The 21,621-nt window shown below is 38.8% G+C and overlaps 1 protein-coding gene across 2 annotated transcripts in view; it reads right to left on the bottom strand.

Annotated features, from left to right (window-relative positions):
* The window catches only part of TCP11L2 (t-complex 11 like 2), a 40,289-nt gene that overhangs the window by 1,948 nt on the left and 16,720 nt on the right, over positions 1 to 21,621 (bottom strand). For both annotated transcript variants that reach the window (XM_079143073.1, XM_079143074.1), the window contains 4 exons: positions 20,344 to 20,480; positions 8,428 to 8,615; positions 8,037 to 8,218; positions 4,608 to 4,780 (listed from right to left, as the gene is read on the bottom strand). In XM_079143073.1, coding sequence (XP_078999199.1) covers positions 4,608 to 4,780; positions 8,037 to 8,218; positions 8,428 to 8,615; positions 20,344 to 20,480 — 680 coding nt within the window. The remainder of the gene's footprint in view (positions 1 to 4,607; positions 4,781 to 8,036; positions 8,219 to 8,427; positions 8,616 to 20,343; positions 20,481 to 21,621) is intronic.

The following is a 21,621-nucleotide window of genomic DNA, read 5'->3' as shown; positions in this document are numbered from 1 at the left end:
CCATTACCATGTGACAAGGCTGACCTTACAGAGGATGAGATCAAGTGGAGAAAAAACTAGTTGCTCCATCTGACCACCCTGGAGCCAGTCAACTCCCAAACACCCAAGAGAGTCCAGCCACGATCAGCAGGACTACCAACCCAAGACACAGCTGACCACAGATGCATGGATGATCCAACAAGACCAGAAGAATCACCCAACTGCCCAAACAGACTTCTAGATAGTAATAAATGCTTTTATTTTATTTTTGTAAGCTGTGTGGTTTGGGGATGACTTGTTATTCAGCAATAGTTAACTGATTAAAAAAAAAATTGAGTACCTGTGAGATGGAATCTTTCACAAAAAAAAATCAATTGCAAATGTCCACAATTATAGTTACATGGACTGAAGCTTAGCACTGGCGCGGCTGGTATGGCCCTCTCTAGGGTTTTTGTTTTTGGTTTGATTATTTTTTTTTTAACAATAGAAGTCTCTTAAAATCAGGGGATTTCACAATGATATCCAAATTTTTGTTTCTCCATAAAAAATATAGAGCTCTATCACACTTAAAGGTTCAATTTACCACACGGCAAGAGTGACCACACATCTAGGTTTTCCCCAGACAGTTCAAGTTTACATCTGTTGTCACAGTATAATCAAAAAGAGCACTCTCAAAACTTGTACTTGTTTGGATAATAAATCGTGCAGTCACCCTGCACAAGGCCACCAATCAGAAGGCACTGAAGAAGAGCCGCTCCAGGTAGCACTACAGTTTGCCACCTTCCCACTGATTCAATGCTTCAGTTACCTGAGGCTGAAACAACTGCATGAAAGTATGCAAATGCACACATCTGTCAGGCTGTAGTCATACTGGGCAACTGGTACAAAGCAAACCAGATCTGCTATAGCTCATACGGCTGCAAGGACTCTGTTTACTAAGAACACACTGCATTGAATATGGACAACTGTGACATTAATGAAGCTCTTTATCTTCAATAACTTCTCCCCAAAATCACATGTGCCAGTCAGATCTAAAGTTTCCAACGTCCATGTCTCAGAATTGTTTTCTTACTAAAATGCCCTTTCATCTCATCTCATCTCTGCTCAGAGGCAGAACATCCCTCAATGTTGGGCCTAACATTACCTCCTTGCCATGGCTTTCCCTCGCATTTATTTCCTATCATGCCATGACATTGCCATTTAAGCCTGCTTCTCTCTCCTGTCTTAGACACTGGGCCCCCTGGGGGTGGTGAGGGCTATGTCTTTTTTGTCTTTATATTCCTGGTCTGGCATGTAGCAGGCACATCACAAATGCTGAATGAACTTAAATGGGAATGGAATGAAAAAAGGTTTATAAAGAAAAATACCAAACTGAAAACAATGGAGCCAATGATGAATGAGACTGGTGAAGGCAGGCACGAATAACTTAAGTCTTATCTGTGATGTTTCAAGAAAAATAGATTATTAATGTATCATGTGGAAAATTGAAAATTACTTTTTAAGAAGTGCAGATGGCTACAGGCATGCAAATAATTTACACAGCAGGTAATCCATAAATAATTTGACCTGGCTTTGTACACAATTGGAAAAAATTTGATTTGAAAGAAAATTCCCTTTCTAATGATTATTTTAAAAGGTCAAGAATACAGTGAGAAGTACAATCCCTTTGGTAAATGAATAGCACATCAACTAACAACACCAGAAGATAGACTGTGGGCACTCTGAACAGAGAGGAAATCCCTGGCTAATGAAGTTGAATCTTTCTTATATGCCAAGGATCTCTCTAAGTGCTTAATTTACTCTAGCCCCTCTGCATTCAGGAAATACAGAGTTAACTGTGTACTAAGCTTCCCTTTAGACTGGTTGCCTGACTCTCACAGGTTTCATCACAGATATGGTCTGTTTTAGTCAGCTTTTCTGCTGCTGTAACTAAATGACCCAACCAGCACAATTGTAGAGGAGGACAAGTTTCTTTGAGGGCTCACGGTTTTAGAGGTCTTAGTCCATAGATGGCCAGCACCATTTCTCAGGGTTCATGGCAGAAGAGTGTGGAAGAGGGAACGAACTCACATCATGACCAGGAAGCAGAGAGAGACTCCACTTGCCAGATACAAGTACATACCCAAAACCATGCCCCAATTCCCACCTTCTCCAATCATACCCACCACTTCAGTTACCACTCAGTTAATCCCTATCAGGGGATTAAATCACTGATTGGGTTAAGACTCTTACAACCCAGTCATTTCTCCTCAGAACCTTCTTGCATTGTCTCATACATGAGCTTTTGGGGGACACCTCACATCCAAACCATAACATGGTTCGAACACTTTCCTGAAAGAAGGTTTAAAAAATAAACCCTTTCAAAACTGCTATTATACCAACAAGTGGTTCTATTTCCTCAGTTTTAAAGTGAAGATTAAAGTGACAGGAGCACTTGTCCAGTTAGGAGCAGAGTCCCTGCCAAAGGCGCGTCCTTGGCTTTTGAAACCAAAGGAGAGACAATGCAGTGAGTCAATCAAGTTGCTAGGCCAACAATACTCTGAATGAGGTTAAAAAAAATTGCTTTCAATTTGCAAAAGGAAAGGAAAGCTGACTGGGGAGAGACTGGTTGCTTTTCTGGATTTTAAGAGACATCTCCCACCTCCTTTCCCTCTCCCTTCTGACACTGCAAGTACTTTTCTCATCAAGCAAGAGCACAGGGCACATACTGTGACGTTCTGGCCACTTGGCCAACTGCAGCAGGGTTCCAGCTCTGATTGAAGTGCCAGTCAGAGCAGTCAGAAATATGAGCACTGGACTCAGGTTAAGTAAGAATCACAACTCTGCCCCAGTTAACTATGTGACCCTGGGGAGAGTACTTAACCTCTAGGTCTCCCACACATTCACCCATTCCACAAGTACTTATCAAATGTCTTCTACAGACTCAGCATTGATACAGCCAGGCACAACCATCTACCCTTCCTCATAGGCTACTAGTGGGGCTCTAGCAGTATGTGGTAGAGACTGCTAGACGTTCTCCTCCTCTCCTCCTAGGAACACAATCTCCTAGGTTTAAACCCTTCATCTGGAGACTACACACTGTGAGGGTAGACGTAAGTCAGCAGAGGCAGGTACACAGGTAAGGACTGTCACAGGTGGCTGTGTCATTATTATCAACTGTCCCTCTCAGCAGCCGCTTCTTCTGCCACCCACAATGCTGCAGTGCTCTTCTCTCCTGGGAGCAGGACTAAATGAAGCCTCGGGCCAATCAAGTAGCTTGTATAGCCTGATCCCCAGCATTCCATATCCCCAGAGAAAGGACAAGAAAAACCAGTTGAGAACCTCAAAGAAATAATAAAATATGTCTGTATCCTTCAGGCACTCAGTGCTGTAACTGGAACACTTGCAGGTTAATACTAGTATGTCAGTATATTCCATGCTACACTCTTCCTCCTCCAACTTCTGTAGTAGACACTTGCTTTTACCACACACCAGCCTCCTCAAGGTCATAGTGCACTGATTTTGTTTGGGAAAGCATTTTTTCCCTAATCTCATCAGGTATGAGAGGTGAAGCAGACTGTTCCTGGATTCAGGATGTGAGCACATGGCTCAAGTTTAAGTTTCTCCCCTCTGGCTTCCATGACTGATTTGGGAATGGGACAAGACCTAGAGTTAGGCCAACTGAAGTCAACAAGCCTCAATGTTGGGGAAACTCGGAGCTAACAGGGAGCTAAACGCCTTGATTCTGCCTGACTTAGCCATGGACAGTGTGGGCTGAAGCTGAAGCCATCTTGCTGTCATGGGGAGAGCTATAGGCAGCCCAGAGTTGGGAGGTGAAGGTGGGAAAACTAATGAACTTCATTAAGCTGAATGCCTGGTATTTTCAGTTATGTGAGAAAACAAATGTTCTCTTTGCTTCAAGTAGTTTAGAAGTTTCGATTCTTTGTCACAGGTAACAGAAAAAGGCTAACAATCTGCACTCTCCCAACTCACCAACATGGCTTGACACTAAGGCATTTTCCTGGCTGACAAAAAAGAGCCCACCTGTCACACCTCCCAGTTTCAAAGTCTTTTTGCATTTTGTCTTTCCTGATCAGAATGATGCCTCAGTTCCCTTAGGGTGGCTCACAGCAGAATCAATATCTACTTTCTGTGAATATATTGCCATCTAGTTTGAATTGTGCATTGATCTAGAATTTTAATGTTAGTAGCAGCATTGTGTCACTTTATTCATAACACCTGTTGGCTGGACAGTTAAAGACAGTAGGCCCTGAAACACCCCCATTCACCCCACTGCACATATATAAGAATCATTGAATCCCAGAACTTTGGAAATATTAATATTTATATATATTTTTAAAATTTATCCTTCAAAAAGCCCATATAAGCTGAATATTCTTTATCTAAAATATTCAGAGTTAGATGTCTTTCAGATTTTACAGTTTTTTTTAAATTTGGGAGTATTTGTATGGATTTTACTAGTTGAGCATTCTTAATTTGAAAATACAAAATCTGAAATGCTCCAGAACTGAAAGTTTTGTTAATGTGCTTAAGACTAAAATATGTCTGACCTTTAAAATTGGTCAAAACAGCAAGTTAAAGCAAATTGGAACTGAGGCAGAAACCAATAAAAAAAATGGCCAACTCACCAATCAAAGACCAGATAGAATTGTCCTCCTCTTCAATGCTTGAAAATTGACCTATGAGATTAGCTTGAACTTCAGCATTTAAAGTGGGTAAACCCCTCTCTGTCAGGGTCTTGTTAACCTCAACACACGTCTGAAGACCGATGGAATTCAGGGCTTCCTTCAAGTTAAATGGCCTACAAACATAAAATGAAACCCCTTCAGGTAAAGTTTTTGTTCTTCAGGTGATATTTGTTTATTTTTTTAAATATAACAACTTATTTCAGATGTCTACCAATTTTTTTCTTATACCAAATAAATTCTTATAATTACTTCTACTAGAATAAACTTAGAAAGTAGTAACTCCTCCCAATCACCAACCCTTACAATGTAACAATTTAAAATGCATAAAACCATTCAGTTGTGCACACAGTGTCTTAATAGTATGAACCAGAAAATGTCCCTGAAAATAAGTCTGCAACTCTATTTACATACAGGTTATCAGAAAGGGAAAGAAAATACAAATTTACTTCTTGAAATAAACTTGTTGTTCTGAGTGGATCCATTCATACATTTCTTTTAAATGTGCTTGGAAAATGAGGTAGAATCAATTCATTTTTCTATGCCTGAGCAGAAAATCTAAAACACCAATCAAAAACAATGAAGCTGTTCACAGGTAAATTACCTAAAACTCTTGACTAATCATGAGCAAAGAACATAAACTCCTTCCCATTATTATTTTCAAGTAATCCCAAGTATACAGAGAGCCCTGAAAATTGTAAAAAGAAATTAAGTAGTAGGTTATTTAATAGGTTAAGGGAAAAGGTAATAAGAAAGGGAAGTTATTAGATTTATACTATTAAGGAATACTAATTGTAAATTATACTTCACTGTCCAGAAAACATCTTTAAGGTGACTATGTGCAAAATGGGAATTAAAGGATAAGAAAAAGGCCAATGATAGGAGGCAGCACAATAAAGTGAACTAGAACATAAGCCATGGTATCATGCAGACCTTGGTGCAAATCCTGGCTGTACCAGTAAACTTGCTATATGCCTATATTAACTTTTTTTGTGTGCGTGGTGCTGGGGATTGAACCCAGGGCCTTGTGCATGCGAGACAAGCCACTCTACCAACTGAGCTATATCCCCAGCCCCTCTATATTAGCTTTTTGCAAATTGCATAGCAAGTGCTCAATGAGAAGAGGAGAAAAAAAAATGGTATCATTATTGGCATCATTAACAGCAATAAAAAATAAGTCCTTTCTTCTGTTCTTTGATAGCAATCTATTAAACTTCTACACTGGACCTGCCTTTGAGGTTCTACAACACAGGGGTAGACTGTGACAAAAATTTTACTCCTGACTGCAAAGTACTACACTAGCTTTCTTCTGCTTTTAATCAGTGAGTTCTCATTCTAAATGAAAAATTAAATTGTAGCATAAGTGAAAGCTTCCTATTCACAATGGAGGAAAAACCCTTGCTCATTTTTGAGATGCATCATCAAATCAAATATAAATGACATATGGGTCTATTAGCTATTTGGGACCATCTGCTTTTTCATATTATAGATGTTATTATCCCATCCATAATGAGGATATTGAGAACTGACTGCATTCATTTCCTAATAAAGGAAAATATTAAATGAAACAGCCAGATAAAGCTATAAAGAGGATGGTTTAACAAGTAAACAATTATTAATAGCCTATACTCACCATGCACAATATGTGCTGGACACCTATACTAAGTGCTTTACCTAAATCATCTTTAAAAAAAATTCTTTTTAGTTATGATACAACACCAAGATACACCTGGTATCAAAAAAGCATAATCAAAAAAGCATGGCAATCATCCCACTCTGATTCAGTCCTCAGTACTTCTCACCTGCCCCACACTCATCCCCTCCCTCTACTCTGCCGATCCCTCTTCATTCAATTTATGGTTTGTTTATTTTTTAATTAGTGTCCTGAGGATACACCGGAGCTGGAACCCACTGTGTCACATCCATGCATGTACATACAGAAGTTCAGTCAGATTCACTCCACTGCTTTTCCCTTTCTGGTCCCTCTTCCTCCTCCTCAAACTCCTTAGTCTACTCTACTGATCTTTCCTCTATTTTGATCAAAATCCCTTTCCCCTCTTTTTTTTTTTTCTTTCTTTCTTGTTTTTTTTTTTAAATCTTCCCCTCCCCTTATTTCAGATTAGCTTTCACATATCAGAGAAAACAATGAATCACCTTAAGTTCTCACAATTACAAGGTGGATACAATTATTGTTCTCCTTTTATGTAGAAAGTAAGGCTCAGAGTGGATTTAGGAATTTGCTCATGCACACTGAACAAGACCCTAACACAGCTGGAATTTAAACACCGGTCTGTCTGACCTGAAAGCCTGTTCTCCTGGTAATCCATTTCTATATGCTCCATGTTCATAAGTAAGCAGCACTGTACATTCAATAAATGCTTAATAAATAAAAGTTTCTGAAAATTAATACTCAGTGTGAGAAAATGTTAACAGGAGCAAAATGAAATAAATGAATATGGCAGGTTCAAATCAGAATCAGCAGAAAGGATGGGGCCTTGAGACAATCAGAGCAGGGATCAGGCCTTGGATTTCCCTTTTCTATTTGTGTAGTAACAAGGCAAAGTCTATTCTTTCTCTAAGTTTCAGCTCGAAATGGGAAGTTTGGATCCTATAACCACTCAGGCTCCTATTATAGAATTTTATCAAGTAATTTATGTGCTCCAAGTATGGGACAGAAGGCTAGGTGCATCTTCATTCAACAACAGGAATAAAGAGGACATATTCCTGAAAACACCTGGAAAGCAAACCAGCAGGAGAAGCTGACCCACATAAGACCCACAAATACATCTGGTCAATGATAAAACTAGGAATTTTCTGACTTGGATAGGATTTCCATGCAATGACCTACATGCAAAATCTAAATAGGATTCTTTCATTCAATGAAAGTATGATACTGGAGATACATCTGTGAAAAACAAAACATTCACTAGACTTCTGTCACATCTTTGAAGGACAGAATTGTCTCACTTCTAAAGATTTCATAGCAGGTTGGATTGGTAAACGCAGTAAACATTCACTGCAGAAAAACAATGAAGTAAGAACAATCGAACCTGGGAAGACTCTTTGATAGGACACTTCTAAACACCAGGCTCAGAGGATTTCTATTTTTTGTTTTTGCCACTCTGTTCTCAAAGTGCTGCCATCATAAGTAGCAACACTATACTCACTCTAGAAAACACCTCTTCCTGACTACGAAAGGACATTTAAACCTTCAGAGATATGAAAAGAAATTCTATAAGAAGGTATAAAATAAGCTTCTCTAAAGCACAGGCCTGAATGTCACATCCAGATGTCCAGGGTTATCCTTGGTTCCCTGAAACACGTGTAGAGCCTTAATACATGGGCAAACAGATACAAACACTGGGAACTTACTGTTTGTTCATGCCTTCAAGTAGAACAGCTGAAATCCTTTTTAGCCTGTCTGCAAGCTGAGGGAAGCCTTCTGTAACAGCACCCACCATATTCTTGGTAATTAGGGACAGGCAGGCAATAATTTTCAATTGATTCAGCTTTTCTGTCAGTTCCTGAAGTCGTGCTCCATCTGTCACAAGTGTCTGCATATTTATTTGAAATGTAAAAATAGAAAAGGAAACACAATACCATGAAAATGTAAAATAAGCAATGTCATATCCAAACTCCCATTCTTATCTGATTTCAGTAAAGTCAATAAACCATATACAACAAAAACAGGCTAGTCAATTCGAAGTTACAACTTAAGAATTATATTATTGGAAAACTTGGGGGAAGAAAAACAATTACTCACCTCTGGTAAGTCTTTTTTCTGATAATCCCACTGTAACAGTTTCAAGTAACTATTATTTAGCACCACAGTAGGACTCAAGCTTGGTTTGGAGCTATTTTCAGCCCCAGGAGTTAAAGCAGTCTCAGAAATGGAAAGTAATTCTTCATTTACAGATTCTTTTATCCATTCTGTAGTTTGATCAAGAGCACCTAAGAGTAAAAAGGCCACAATTTGTTCCACAGCTGATCATCCCTTCAATGGTGTATTCCATGTGACAGACGCATGTTGGCTGATAAGCATGACAGAAAGACACGGTAACCTCCCTATTCTAGATGGGGAGACAGTCCTGTAAGCTAACAGTTAATTATAACAGGATGCCATTTATGCTAGAAACACAGGAGAAGAGCAGGAAGCAGAGACTGTCCAGGAGAGAGTCTACAGGAGTAGTTCCATAAGTGACACATGAAGGCAAAAATCAAAGAGGAAAGGGCTGGGATTCCAGGCAAGAATACCCACACAAGGAGCTGGAAAAGACAGCATGTGGCACATTCTGGATACTACCAGCAAATCTGTATTTCTGGTCCATAATGAATTACGAGAAAGAGTGGTAGCAGATGGCACTGGATGGGTAGTCAGAAGTGAGCCCACAAATAACCTTGAGTTTTATGCTGATAAGGTATTTAAGCTAACAGCATTGTGAAACATCTTGGGGTCCTGGACCTCTATGAGTGTTTGATGAGAGCTATACTTTTCCCAAGACGCATGTGTTTGCTTATGCACATGCCCATAAATACTTTTCATTCTGTCATCATATTCATAGACCCTAGTTTACAAACACCAGCTATGGGAACAGGGAGCCTGCATAATTGTTTCAACATGGAACTGATATGATCAGATATGTATGTAAGAAATATTACTTAGGTGGACTGAATTAGTGGAGGAAGAGTGGGCTGTTGCAGTGGTTCAGACAATAGTGAATAGACAAGAGCAATGGAAGTGGGGGAGTAAAGGAGAGAAAATAAATATTTAGGGAGAGCACCTACAGGTCTTGGTGACCACTTAAACCTAGAAAATAAGAAAGAAGGATTCTAGAATTACTGCCAGATACCTGCATGGGGCAGCTAAATGAATGTTTATGCCATCTACCAGGAAATGGAATATAGGGTAGGGTTCCTGAAATATATCCTGCCCATGACCTTTCAGAGGTCACCAGCAACCTCCTGATCGTCAAATCCACAAACTAGTATCTAAATTATTTTTTGATTTTACAACTTTCTAACACATGCCCTCTGGGCGCACCCCTTCTGACCCACTCTCTCCTGGTTTCCTCTTCTTTTACTGATTCTGAAAATGTTGATGTTCATAAGGACTACTCGATTCGCCTTGATTTGTTACCTCCCTATCTCAAAGGACATCTTACTCATTTTCATAGTTTCCCTTCCATCCATACACCCAGAAGGCTCTCTCATCTATATCTCCAGCCCTTATTTCTCCCCTGAGCTTTTGATTTTCTCATTTGTACAATGAGCAAGCAGAAGGAGAGTCACTGAATGTGAGGTTAGGAAGAGATGTCCAGTAGCACTCTGCTACGTGGTGTTTCCATCATCTGGTTCAGGTGTGAAGACTCTCAAGACTATAGTAAGATAATTAGTAAGTGATAAACATAGCATTTATTTTACTTTTATATCATTCTCATTTTACTTGTTTTTTTCACAGACATAAAAATACATTTAGGTTTATATACATAATGATTTCATACAATAAAATGCTCAGTTTTTAAACTTGTTTGGTGTGGTGAGTTTTGATCATGCTATATATGTGTACAACTACCACAAGACACAGGCCATCTATGCTGCCCTAGAAAATTCTCTCACCTCACATTCCAGCCAGTTTACATTCCATTCAACTCCTTTAAACTATTAACCCCATGAATTATTTCTCTGTTCCAAAGTTTGATGTAAATGGAATCATACAGTGCCTAGCTTAGCTTTTGAGATTAATCCATGTTGTCTGCATAGCTCATTCTTTTTTTTTTTTCAGAACTTTCAAAAATAACCTTTTTATTCTGAAATAATTTTTCTAACGTCCTTTTTTAGTTGTCAATGGACCTTTATTTTAGGTCCTCAGGCCTATTCTGAAATAGTTTGAGACTCAAAAAGCTGTAAAAATAGTGCAAAGAGTTCCGGTATGCCCTTTACTATGCTGCTCCCAATGACAACCTCTTATATAACTACAATATATTGTCAAAACCAACAAACTGACATTATTGGTACACTACCATTAACTTGGACACAGATTTTATTCAATTTCCACTAGTTTTTACATTCATTTTCAATGTTTTTATTAGGGCATAATAGTTAAACATAATGGTGTGGTTCATTTCTATGTGTGTGTGTGGTTTTTTTTTTTTTGTACTGTGGATTGAACCCAGGGGTGTTTAACCGCTGAGCCACATCACTAGTCCTTTTTTAAGTTATAGATGAACACATTCCCTTTATTTTATTTATTTCTTTTTATGTTATGCTGATGATTGAACCCAGTGCCTCCTACATGCTAGGCCAGTGCTCTACCACTGAGTTACAACCCCAGCCCCCTTTTTATATAATTATTTTTTATTTTGAAACAGGGTCTTGTTAAGCTGCTGAGGGTTTTGAACTTGCAATCCTCCTGCCTCAGCCCCCACCAGTCACTGGGATTGCAGGCATGTGCTACTCACTCAGCTTACATGTATTTATGTATGCATATAGTTCTATGAAATTTTGTTACACACATGAATTCATGTAAGCATCATAATATTGAACAATAACAACAACAACAAAAATCTCCCTAAGGGGCTAGGAGTGTAGCTCAGTGGTAGAGCACTTGCCTAGGAGGTACAAAGTCCTGGTTCAATCCCCAGCATCACAAAATAAAAAACAAATTAAAAAAACTCCTCAATGTTCACACTCTCACTCCGATCCTAACCTCTGGTAACCACTGATCACTTTACTCATGTAAATTTGAAAAGTTATAAAAATGGAGAAAGGTGGTGGTGATCATAAGAAAAGCAAAGGGACATCAATAGAATATAGGAAAGGGACCAAGGAGCAGGAAGTTAAAAGGAAGGGGAAGTGCTAGGGAGGGATAGTGGCCAAATTATATTGTTATATTGTGTGCATGTACTAACATATACCAATAAATCCCACCATTATGTACAACTACAATGCACCAATAAAAAAATGTGGAGAAAAAGGAACATTTTTTACACTATTGGTAGGACTGTAAATTAGTACAGCCATTACAGAAATCAGCATGGAGGTTTCTCAAAAGACTAGGCATAGAACCACCATATGACCCAGCTATACCACTCCTTGGTATTTACCTAAAGAGTTAAAGTCATCATACCACAGTGATACATGCATACCCATGTTTATAGCAGTATAATTCATAATAGTCAAACTGTGAAACCAGCCTTGGTGTCCATCAGCAGATAAATGGATAAAGAAAATGCAGTAAATATACACAAATGGAGTTTTATTCAGCCATTAAAAAATGAAATTATGTCATTTGCAGGGAAAGGGGTGGAAATTGAGACATTGTGTTAAGTGAAATAAGCCAAACTCAGAAGGTCAAAGACTGTATGTTTTCTCTCAAATATAGACGCTAGAGAGGAAATGTGGTGGTGACCACATGAAAAGCAAAGGGATACCAATAGAATAGAGGAAAGGGAATGAGCAGGTGGGGGAGGTGACAGGAGAAGAGCTAGGAATGGATATTGACAAAAATATACTGTTAAGTTATATACATGTACTAATAAGTAACAACAAATCCTACTATTATGTACAACTATAAGGCACCGATTAAAAATGTGGAGAAAAAAGTTATATAAATAGAATTGAACAACACATAACTGTTATGGACCGAATGGATCCTTCCCCACCCATCTCAAATCCATATGTTGAATCTGTAAATCCCAGTGTGATGCTTGATATGTAGCCTTTGGGAGGTTAATTAGTTAGATGGGGCTCTAAGGATGGGGTCCTCAGATGACATTGTTGCCTTCATAAGAGGGAATGTGAGACAGCTTACTCTTCTTCTTTCCACATGCATACACTGAGACAAGGACAAGTGAGGAGTAGGATGACAGTGGTTTGAAGTCAAGAGGAAAGCTCTCACCTGCCAGCATCTTGATCTCGGACTTCCTAGCCTCCACAAAAATAAGAAACAAATTTCTGTTGTTTAAACAACCCATAACTGGGGTTATGGCTCTGAGGTAGAACACTTGCCTAGCATATGTGAGGCACTGGATTTGATCCTCAGCACCACATTTGAAAAATGAATAAAAAATAATGGTATTATGTCCATATACAACTAAAAAATATTTTTTAAAAGATTTAAAAACTCAATCCAGTGTATGGTATTTTGTTATAGAAGTCCCAAAAGACTAATGCAGTTAGCTTCTGAGACTGGTTTTGCTCATTCAGCATCCGAGTTGTGTGCATTAACAGTGCATTTCTTTTCTTTGTTGACTAGTAGACCATTGCATCAATGTACCCTCATTTGTTTGTCTTGCTTATCTGTTGAAATACATTTGGGTTGCTTCTAGCCTGGGGTTATAAACATAAGGCTGCTATGCACATTCATGCACAGGTTTCTGTAGTATTAAAATCACTGGGTTATATGGTAGAGTTTGTTTAACAAGAAATTGCCAAACTAAAACAGAGTCCCACCTTTGCTTTTAATATAATTTATTGTGATTAAATATAATTCAAAATATAAATCTAATTTAATATGTAAATTCTATTTTTATTTAATATAATTTATTTGATTTATATAATTTAAAGTTTATTAATGGTTGTATTTACTGGGCCACAAAATTCCTGAAAATGTAACAAGTGGCTCCAAAGTCAGTGCCAACAACATTCAGCACACCATTGAAGTGTATGTCAGATTATTAACTAATAATGAATTTTGACTAATTATTTCCCAAATAGAATCCAATGTAAGGAATCAGAGAAGTATTTTATGTTGATTTCTTGAAATAGATCTGACAAGAACCTAAACATCCCTTACAGTAGAGAGGCTGATCAGCACCAGTCTGTTCTGCACCAGTTTAGAAAGTAATACAAGGAATGGGGAAGCAACTTGACTGTGTGGTCAAATTTGCATTGCAGATGAATGAATCTCAAGCACAATCTAATATAAAAGCAATCAACATAGGACTCAGAACCTGTGCTAAGTTTTCCCCTACAGGATAAAGGATTGGTGCAGTGACTGGCAGCCTTGGCCTTAGAGCAAGGTAGTCTCAGTGGATGTCTAGCCAATATCAATGATTAATTGAATGCCTGGGGCAAATTACTTATGAGTTCCTGGTTTCTACACCTGTAAACTGGGTATAATAATAATTCCTACCTGCAGGAGTCGGAAAGATTCAATAAATTAATACATGAGCAACACTTAGAACCATTCTGGTATGCAGAAAATGTCCAATAAGTTTTAGCAACTTTTAGATTATCTCGCTTAACTCTCCATACATCTTTAGAAAGGGGATTACAATCTCCACTTGAATTGGTTTTGATGTCTGAAACTCAGGAGGTCCCAGCCAGGTTCTTTCCGTGTCATATAACAGCTGCCTCATTGTTGAAGTTACCTGAGACGGAAGAGATCCCCATGGCAAAAAAAGAATGGATAGGCTGAGCAGTGGATTTGTTAAGACAGGCTTTTCTGGGGAATCTGACTTTATTATTATTTTAAGGATCAACTAGTGTGGCTAGGTTGAGGGAAAAGAATCTCAGCAGATCCTCTAAAGAAAAGTCAATGCTTTTAAAGAGGAGATGCTATCAAGAAAACACACAAACTAAAAATCTAGTTCACTCAGGATGATCCTTAGAATTTGGCAAGGACCATTATAGAAGGAAAGATGAGAGAAGGAAGGTAGCAAGGCAAGGAAGAGGTCACTGAACTTGAGTCTCATGATTAATGTACTAATGTGACTTGAAAGAATGTGTGTCAATGTCTGGTTAGGCTGCCCTTTCACTTTAAACAAATTTATTTATCAAGTTCAATTCTTCTGCCTTAAAAATTTGTATCACTAGAGATGAGATCTTGAATTCATTTAAGTACATGCCACTTAAATAGAGTATGGATTATCATCAGACTCCTAAGAGTTATCATTAACAGAATTTTCTCAATATTAGTAGTTTCTGTTGATAAATAACTACAACCCACCCAGAATTGCTCCAAAACGTGCCTCTGCAAGTGCTTGCTTCTGTGTGCGAAGACAGCCCCCTTCAGACAATGGAAAGAGGAAGGCACCCACCATCCACCATGACCTACTGAAGTAGACCACTTCCACATACAAAACGACCCTCTCTGGCTCAACTGCCACCACACTTCCTTGTATACTGAAGCCCAAATTGTCCTGGCATGAAGATGTTTCTTTGAGCCACCATGAAATGAATTTATTCCAATGCTTGACCTTCAACAGGGTGCCTCAATCTTGGCACTTGACATTTTGGGCTGGATAATTCTTGGCTGGGAGCACTGTCCTGTTCACTATAGGATGCTCCGCAGCATTCCTAGCTCCTACCCACTAGATGCCAGTGGTACTCCATGCAACCCACCTCCCTCACCTGCTAACCCACTGCTAGGTTGGGACAACCAAAAGTGCCTCCAGACATGACATGGCTCCATGTCCTCTGGGGGCTGGGCAGGGAGGAACTAAATCACTCCTGGTTGAAAACCACTGACTTAAGATGACAGGTTGATATTTATTTTTGTTTACATCTTCCAAGCTTGAATTAAATATTTCTTATATCATAAACTAAATAAAATCATACTGAAGGCTATTCCAGATGGCTTAAAGTTGGGAGGCAATATTTCTTTCCTGGACTGTTTGCCTTAGGGAAAAATCCACTTTATTTTATGTTAGCCCCAGTTCTAAGGTGTCCCACTAGAAACAACTTGGTTTTTATACTCCAGTTCTTATAAAGTTATGTATTTAGTAGAATTTATAAGGTCGCAACTGCTAAGAAATGCTGACTGAACACAGGTGCAGATTAAAAGGCGGGGGGCAGAGAGAGAAAGAAAGAATAGATTGAAATTCCTTCTCAGACCCAGCACTTGAACAGGGATAATTTATGAGTAGCTGTTTGCCACATTGAAGCCATACCACCCCCAGAATTTCACAATTCTATTCTCCTCCGGTGGCAAATGTTGTTCTTGGTTTGCTAGTTCTGTTTATAAAGATGTAAAAGACTTGCAGTCTTTTATTTAAAAGGCATCCAGCAGAGAAAGCAAAAGTGGAAATCATAGTGGATATAATTACAATGTGGCAGTAATAAGCATTTAGATGGCAAGTTTAATCATTCAGGGTTGACACATTTAAAAGCCCATTTAGTTATCTTGAACAAAAGCAACAGTGTGGCTTAGTGGTTCTCAATTTTGGCTGACTTCAGAATCACCCTGGGAGCTTTAAAAAGAAAAATAATGATCCTGGGCATAGCTCCTGGAGATTCTGATTTAACCAGTTTGAGGTGGGGCTCTGGCATCCCATTTTAATATACCAGGTGATTCTAATATGAAGTCAGACTTGCCTAGGACTGGTAAAGCAGAAAGAGCATGCATTTACAGCGGAATATCAGCTTTTCTCTCTGGGATCTGCTAAGATTTCATGCCCACAAGCTAACACACTGACTGCTCCAAGTGGCTCCAAAAGCAAAGTCAACTCACAATTATAACATTTATAATCTTTTTTAAGGGGACAGGAGTATGAGCTTTACCATTCACTCAACTATTCAGTGATAACTACTGAGCATCAACTATGCGCCAGGTATTGTACCAAGTACTGGTGATTCACAGATGAATAAACATAGCTCCTGCACTCAAGAATGTTCTGGTGGAGTAGCAATGACTTTACAGGTGCATTTACTTAAGTGCCCCAATCTTCAATTAGAAACATGTCGCCTCCCTTACCCAAGACATCTGCTCTTTTTTTTTTGTCTAGCAACACCTCACTTTCATTCTTTTGGCATTGATTTTGAGAAGCCATTTTCCCTCATTCCATGTTTTCCTTTTTTGAATATCAATTAGGAGGCCTGGCTAGGATTAACCTATCTTAGTCATATGCCCATCAAACTTCCAGGATTCTGAATGTGACTAGAGTGCCAGGGATGGTCTGTCTGAAGTACATGTTAACATTCTGATGATGAAGTCTTACTTTCCCCTGACTTTACTATGCTTTACTATGCTTTCTTGATGCTCTTTTGGTTTCTGGCATTTTAGCTTCTCCTTTGATTCTATGAACTGCCCCAATTCTTCCATTCATTTTCGTTTTTGCTATATCAGCTAGAATTGGTTTCTATAACCCAACTAATACAACACAAAACAAAAATTCCAAAGAAAGTAGCAGAAGTACAGCTTGGTTTAATTTGGACTTAGGAGACCTGGCTTCCAGTTCTAGTTTTACTGCTTTCTAAAGGTGGACTGATTTTAAGCATCAGTGTGCTCTTCTTTAAAATGTTCCTGAGTGACTTTTATGCCAGGAAAAGACCATAATGGAGTTTGGTAAATTTCTGAAAAAGATTATGTCTGTTCCATAGGATTTTTTTTTCTTTGCTTTTTCTTTTTCTTTCTTTCTTTCTTTCTTTTTTTTTTTTTTTTTTTTTTTTTTGTGCTGGGGATCAAAGCCAGGGTTTCTTTCACTCATGAGGCAAGTGTTCTACCAATAAGTTATAATCCATGAAATAAAATTCATGAAAACATCAGATATGCTATTTTTCCTTGGGCAAAATAAAATTCTTTCCTGGAGTCCATTTAGAAATCCGGTGTTATTTATCAGTATTAATTTTCCAATAAAATTATAAGCATATAAGAAAAATGTATGCACAAACATACTACTTCTGTCCTGTGTCAATCTGTGAGGCTCTTATTTTGATACTAGGGCACAGGGACTGACTTTTGGCAGAGTGACTTGGGGACATAATTTACAGTTGACATATACTCTGCTTCCTGCACTCTTGAAAGCGCCAGCTGGACAAAAATGACATATATGCATAGCTGAATTTAGTCTATTCTTAAAACTCTGGAAATGGCCAACTCAATGTGAAAGATGCAAATGAATTAGGGTCACTAACCCTGGGTTTTAAGAGAGAAGTAATTCATCTGAGATGAACAAAATGATAATTCAACTCCATATTAAGAAATCTGCTCAAGATTCCAGGTTATTTTAGTTCCAGACATGGGCAATTCTGTACACACATGTACAGACACAGGCATACAAATGAAGCTCATCACTTAGGAAATCACTGCTAAGGACACAGACGGTGGAGTTCAGGTTTCAGATTCAGGTTCTATGTAGGGTTCTACTTCTCCTAATACTTTCCCTATAAGAGCCAAAATAACAGAGTCCTTGTAGTCACATAATTTTTGTTGTAAAAAGATATTTAGAATCTAGTGCCATTCTGCCAGCTGAAACCAGAGATCCCTCTGCAATATTCCCACAGATGGTATCCTGTTTAAAGAGAGGCAGGATCCCAGAGGGTGGACATGCACATGCTTTGAGGAAGAGAGATGTCTGGCTCCATCCCCTGGTACAAGTGCCTTAATCTCAACTTCCTCATTTGTAAATGAGGATGATGACAGTATCAACTTCATAGAACTGTTGTGGGCTTGAATGAGCTGATGGAGTGTTTGGCACATGTAAGGACAAGGCATGTCCTAAGAGCTCAAATAAGGTGTTAATTAGTACTGACTGCTACTAGCAATAGCCAGGCCCATTTCAAAGTTAAAACAGCTCCAACTGTTGGGAAGGTCAAAACCAGCTGTCTGTTACATCCCCTTCACAGATCCTAGTCTGTTCCACAGGGTTTAAACAGTCTCTGAATGGCATCCAAGGGGAGAGTAGTACCATGGACCACTGGGTCTCCATGTCACCAAGCAGAACATGCTTAACTTTGCCACTGTTCCCAACACAGCCCTCCATACGTGCACTTCCCCTTTAGAAGTGGCTTCCCTTCTGCTTTATTTCCATAAAAATTCTGTGTTGACCATTGTGACAGAAAAACTTACCCTAATGAGAATAAGGGGTGGGGAAGGGTGGATCACCTTACTCAGTCTTGGACTGGTGCACACTGAATCCTAGAGACTCGAGACAAAGGTTTGTCAATGAGCAGTTAGTCGACTTCTTGCCAGCAGTGCAACATCTGGCACCTCAATTTCCTCACCATGGGATAACAGTAGCTACCTCGCAGGGTGAGAGGTAACTGTGAGAATCCAATGAGGCAATACTTCCTCTATTTCCATTTTTCCCTGGCCCTCCTCCAGTCTCGTTTTAATGCCCATGAGTCCACTGAAACTGCTCCCATTAAGGTCATCAACATTCTCCTTCAATATTTAGTCATATCCAATGGTCAAACCTTGACCTGCCTCGTTCTGGACTACTTAGCAGCCCCCTGCTCCATCCCACTCCTCCAATACCACTTTCTTCACTTGTTTTATAGGTTGTCACCTCCTCCTGACTTGCATACTACCTCTCTGGCTATTACTTCCTTCACAGTCTACTCCCTTCACCCTGTAGATACTAGAGTCCCAGGTCAGTCCCCTCATGTCCACAGGCCCCCACAGTCTCACCCCATGTAATAATCATGATAAGTGCATAGACCATGGAGCCAGATGTCTGGGTGAATCCAGTTCCATACCTTACAAGCAATTTTAACCTCTCCATGCTTCAGTTTCACATCCACAAAGTAGGGGGTAAATTCCTACAGTGTTATAAAATTTAAATTAGTTAATACAGGAAAGTGCTTAGAATGTGATAAGCACTTATGTTAACTATTATCCATTTCCATGCCTTTATATACCATAAATATGCCCAAATGAATACCCATGATTCCCAGCACCCTCCAATCTCTTATATCTAAATGTCTGCCTGATAGCTCCACACTAATGTCAAACAAGATTTCAAAGTTCATACAAGAAATAAAAAAACTGAACTCTTGATTCCACATCATCTCTTAACTTTCTTTCCTCTGGTATCCCCCATCTCACTAAAATACATTACTATTTACCCAGTAGTTCAGGCCAAGAGAGTCATCTCAACTCCTCTAACTTCCCTTATTCAACCTTCAGCAAATCTTACTATTCTGCCTTCAAAATACACCTGGAATCTGAACTCTTCACACTACTTCCCCCACTACAACCTGGAACAAGACACTATTATTTCTTGTCTAATACAATCCAATCAGTATCTTTATTCTTGTACAATCTATTCCCTACCCAGGAACCAGAGTATTCTTCAAAAACAAAAATCAGATGTTGGTCCCCTGCTCAAAAACTTCTCACTGCACTTGGAATAAAATCTAAACTACTCTCATTATTAACATGGCTCTCGGTTGCCTGCATCTCCCTCCATGCTCTCCTTGCCTAGTCCAGCCATAATGCCTGCCTTGTGTTTGTCAAACTTCATAAGCAAGTTTCTGCTTTGGCATCTTTTTATTTGAAGTTCTCTACACATCCTTTCCTCATCTCTTTGTGATCTCCTCTAAAACGTTATTTTCTAAAGAGGCAACCCTTCTTCATCCTATCTAAAAATACCACCCTCATTCCTGCCCAGTTACTAACTGTCCCCTAATAACACACCTGACAATATTATGTTTACTTGTCATGCCTATTAGCAAGTCAGCTCTTTGGGACTCTGACTGTTTTGTTCACTGTGGCAACCCCATAGCACCTAAACAATGTCTAGAACACAGCAGGTGCTCAGTAAACACTTCTTGAATGAATATGAAAAACTAAATAGTGCTTAACATAGTTCCTGGGACAGAGTAAACAACTGTAAGTTTGTGTGTCTCAAAATGATTGAAAGCAAGGCCAAAACAGTGAAACTAGGCAAAGTGTCAAAAATTAGAGTATCTTATTTTCACCCAATATTAATATAAATACACATTTTATTATACTTACTTGGAGTTTCTTCTAAAATTTCCTGAAACTTGGTTCTCTCATATTCTACCAGCTGGCGTTGAAGGTGTGGTCTAATACTTCTAATTGTAAAATTGACCATGTCCATTTTCATGAGGTCCAGGACATGGAATATTTGTCTAAAAATTTTAAATTAAAATAGGTGATTAAGAAGCTAAGCTGAAATTTAATAATGATTACCTATGTAAAGTCTGTAAAACATAAACATCCCAAATACGATTTTGAAATTTCAATTATCATTTGTCAAGGTCACTTTTCATAGAATTTATACATGTGTATTCCAAATGTTTCTTCCACAGGTCTCAAGAATATTTATTATAGCAGATATAATACTTTCAGCTGATCCACTAAGGCCAGTCACAGAGAAAGACAATAAGAAGCATCATCAATTAGCCTTAACAATGACATAAGAAAAAGTCAAGAATAAATTTTCATTTGAAAACCCCTGAAATTTTAAGGAGCCTTAACATAGTGTATAGGGTTTATATTTCTAAGGAAACAAGAAAGAATAAGTAAATCAACAAAACAAAGAAGGGAGAGAGGGTAGTGAGGCACCAAGGGAAAATATTTCTAAAAAGAATTGGGCAGTCCTGTGCTCAAATTCAGCTTTGCAACTGAGCAGATTTATGGCCATGCAGAAGTTACTCAAAGTCACTGGACCTGAGTTTCCTCGTGGGTAAACGAGGAGGACACCAATCTTGGAGGGATATTATGAACAGTCAATGAGATAATAAATGTAAAGTGCAGGGGGCAGTGGCACACAGCAGGTGCTCAATAAATGACCAAGATGAACATCACGGATTTGGCATTTTATACACACAGTAAGACACCTGGAAGCAAGGATCCCACAGTCTGCCAGAAAGGAACACAACTCTAAGAATAAAATACAGAAAAGCCCAATTTACAGACAAGGAAAGCGTCACTTTGAGAGGCCATCAACTTGACCTAAGTCACAAAGTAAGTTACCTGCTACATACAGATCAATTTCCTTTTGCTACCTTTCCAAAACAATTACATAAAACTCAATTCCTTAATGTGGGAACATCAGAAAACATATATTTAAAAAGGGAAGAAAAGTTCCCATTAATGGGAAAAGGTGTTGTAGACTTTTCTTTCCTCTTGTGTCAAGTTGCTGTCTACACAGCTAAATGAGATTCTAGCAATTTAATGTACACCTCATTTCCTCAGGGAAACTGCAGCAAAGACGGCTAGTTGATGACCAAAGGTCCACGTTACCTCTCTGTAGAGAGGTACCTCTTT

The sequence above is a fragment of the Sciurus vulgaris genome (genome assembly GCF_902686455.1).
Source record: "Sciurus vulgaris genome assembly, chromosome: 5".
NCBI classification, from domain to species: domain Eukaryota; kingdom Metazoa; phylum Chordata; class Mammalia; order Rodentia; family Sciuridae; genus Sciurus; species Sciurus vulgaris.
This window is presented reverse-complemented; position numbering and strand designations above follow the sequence as displayed.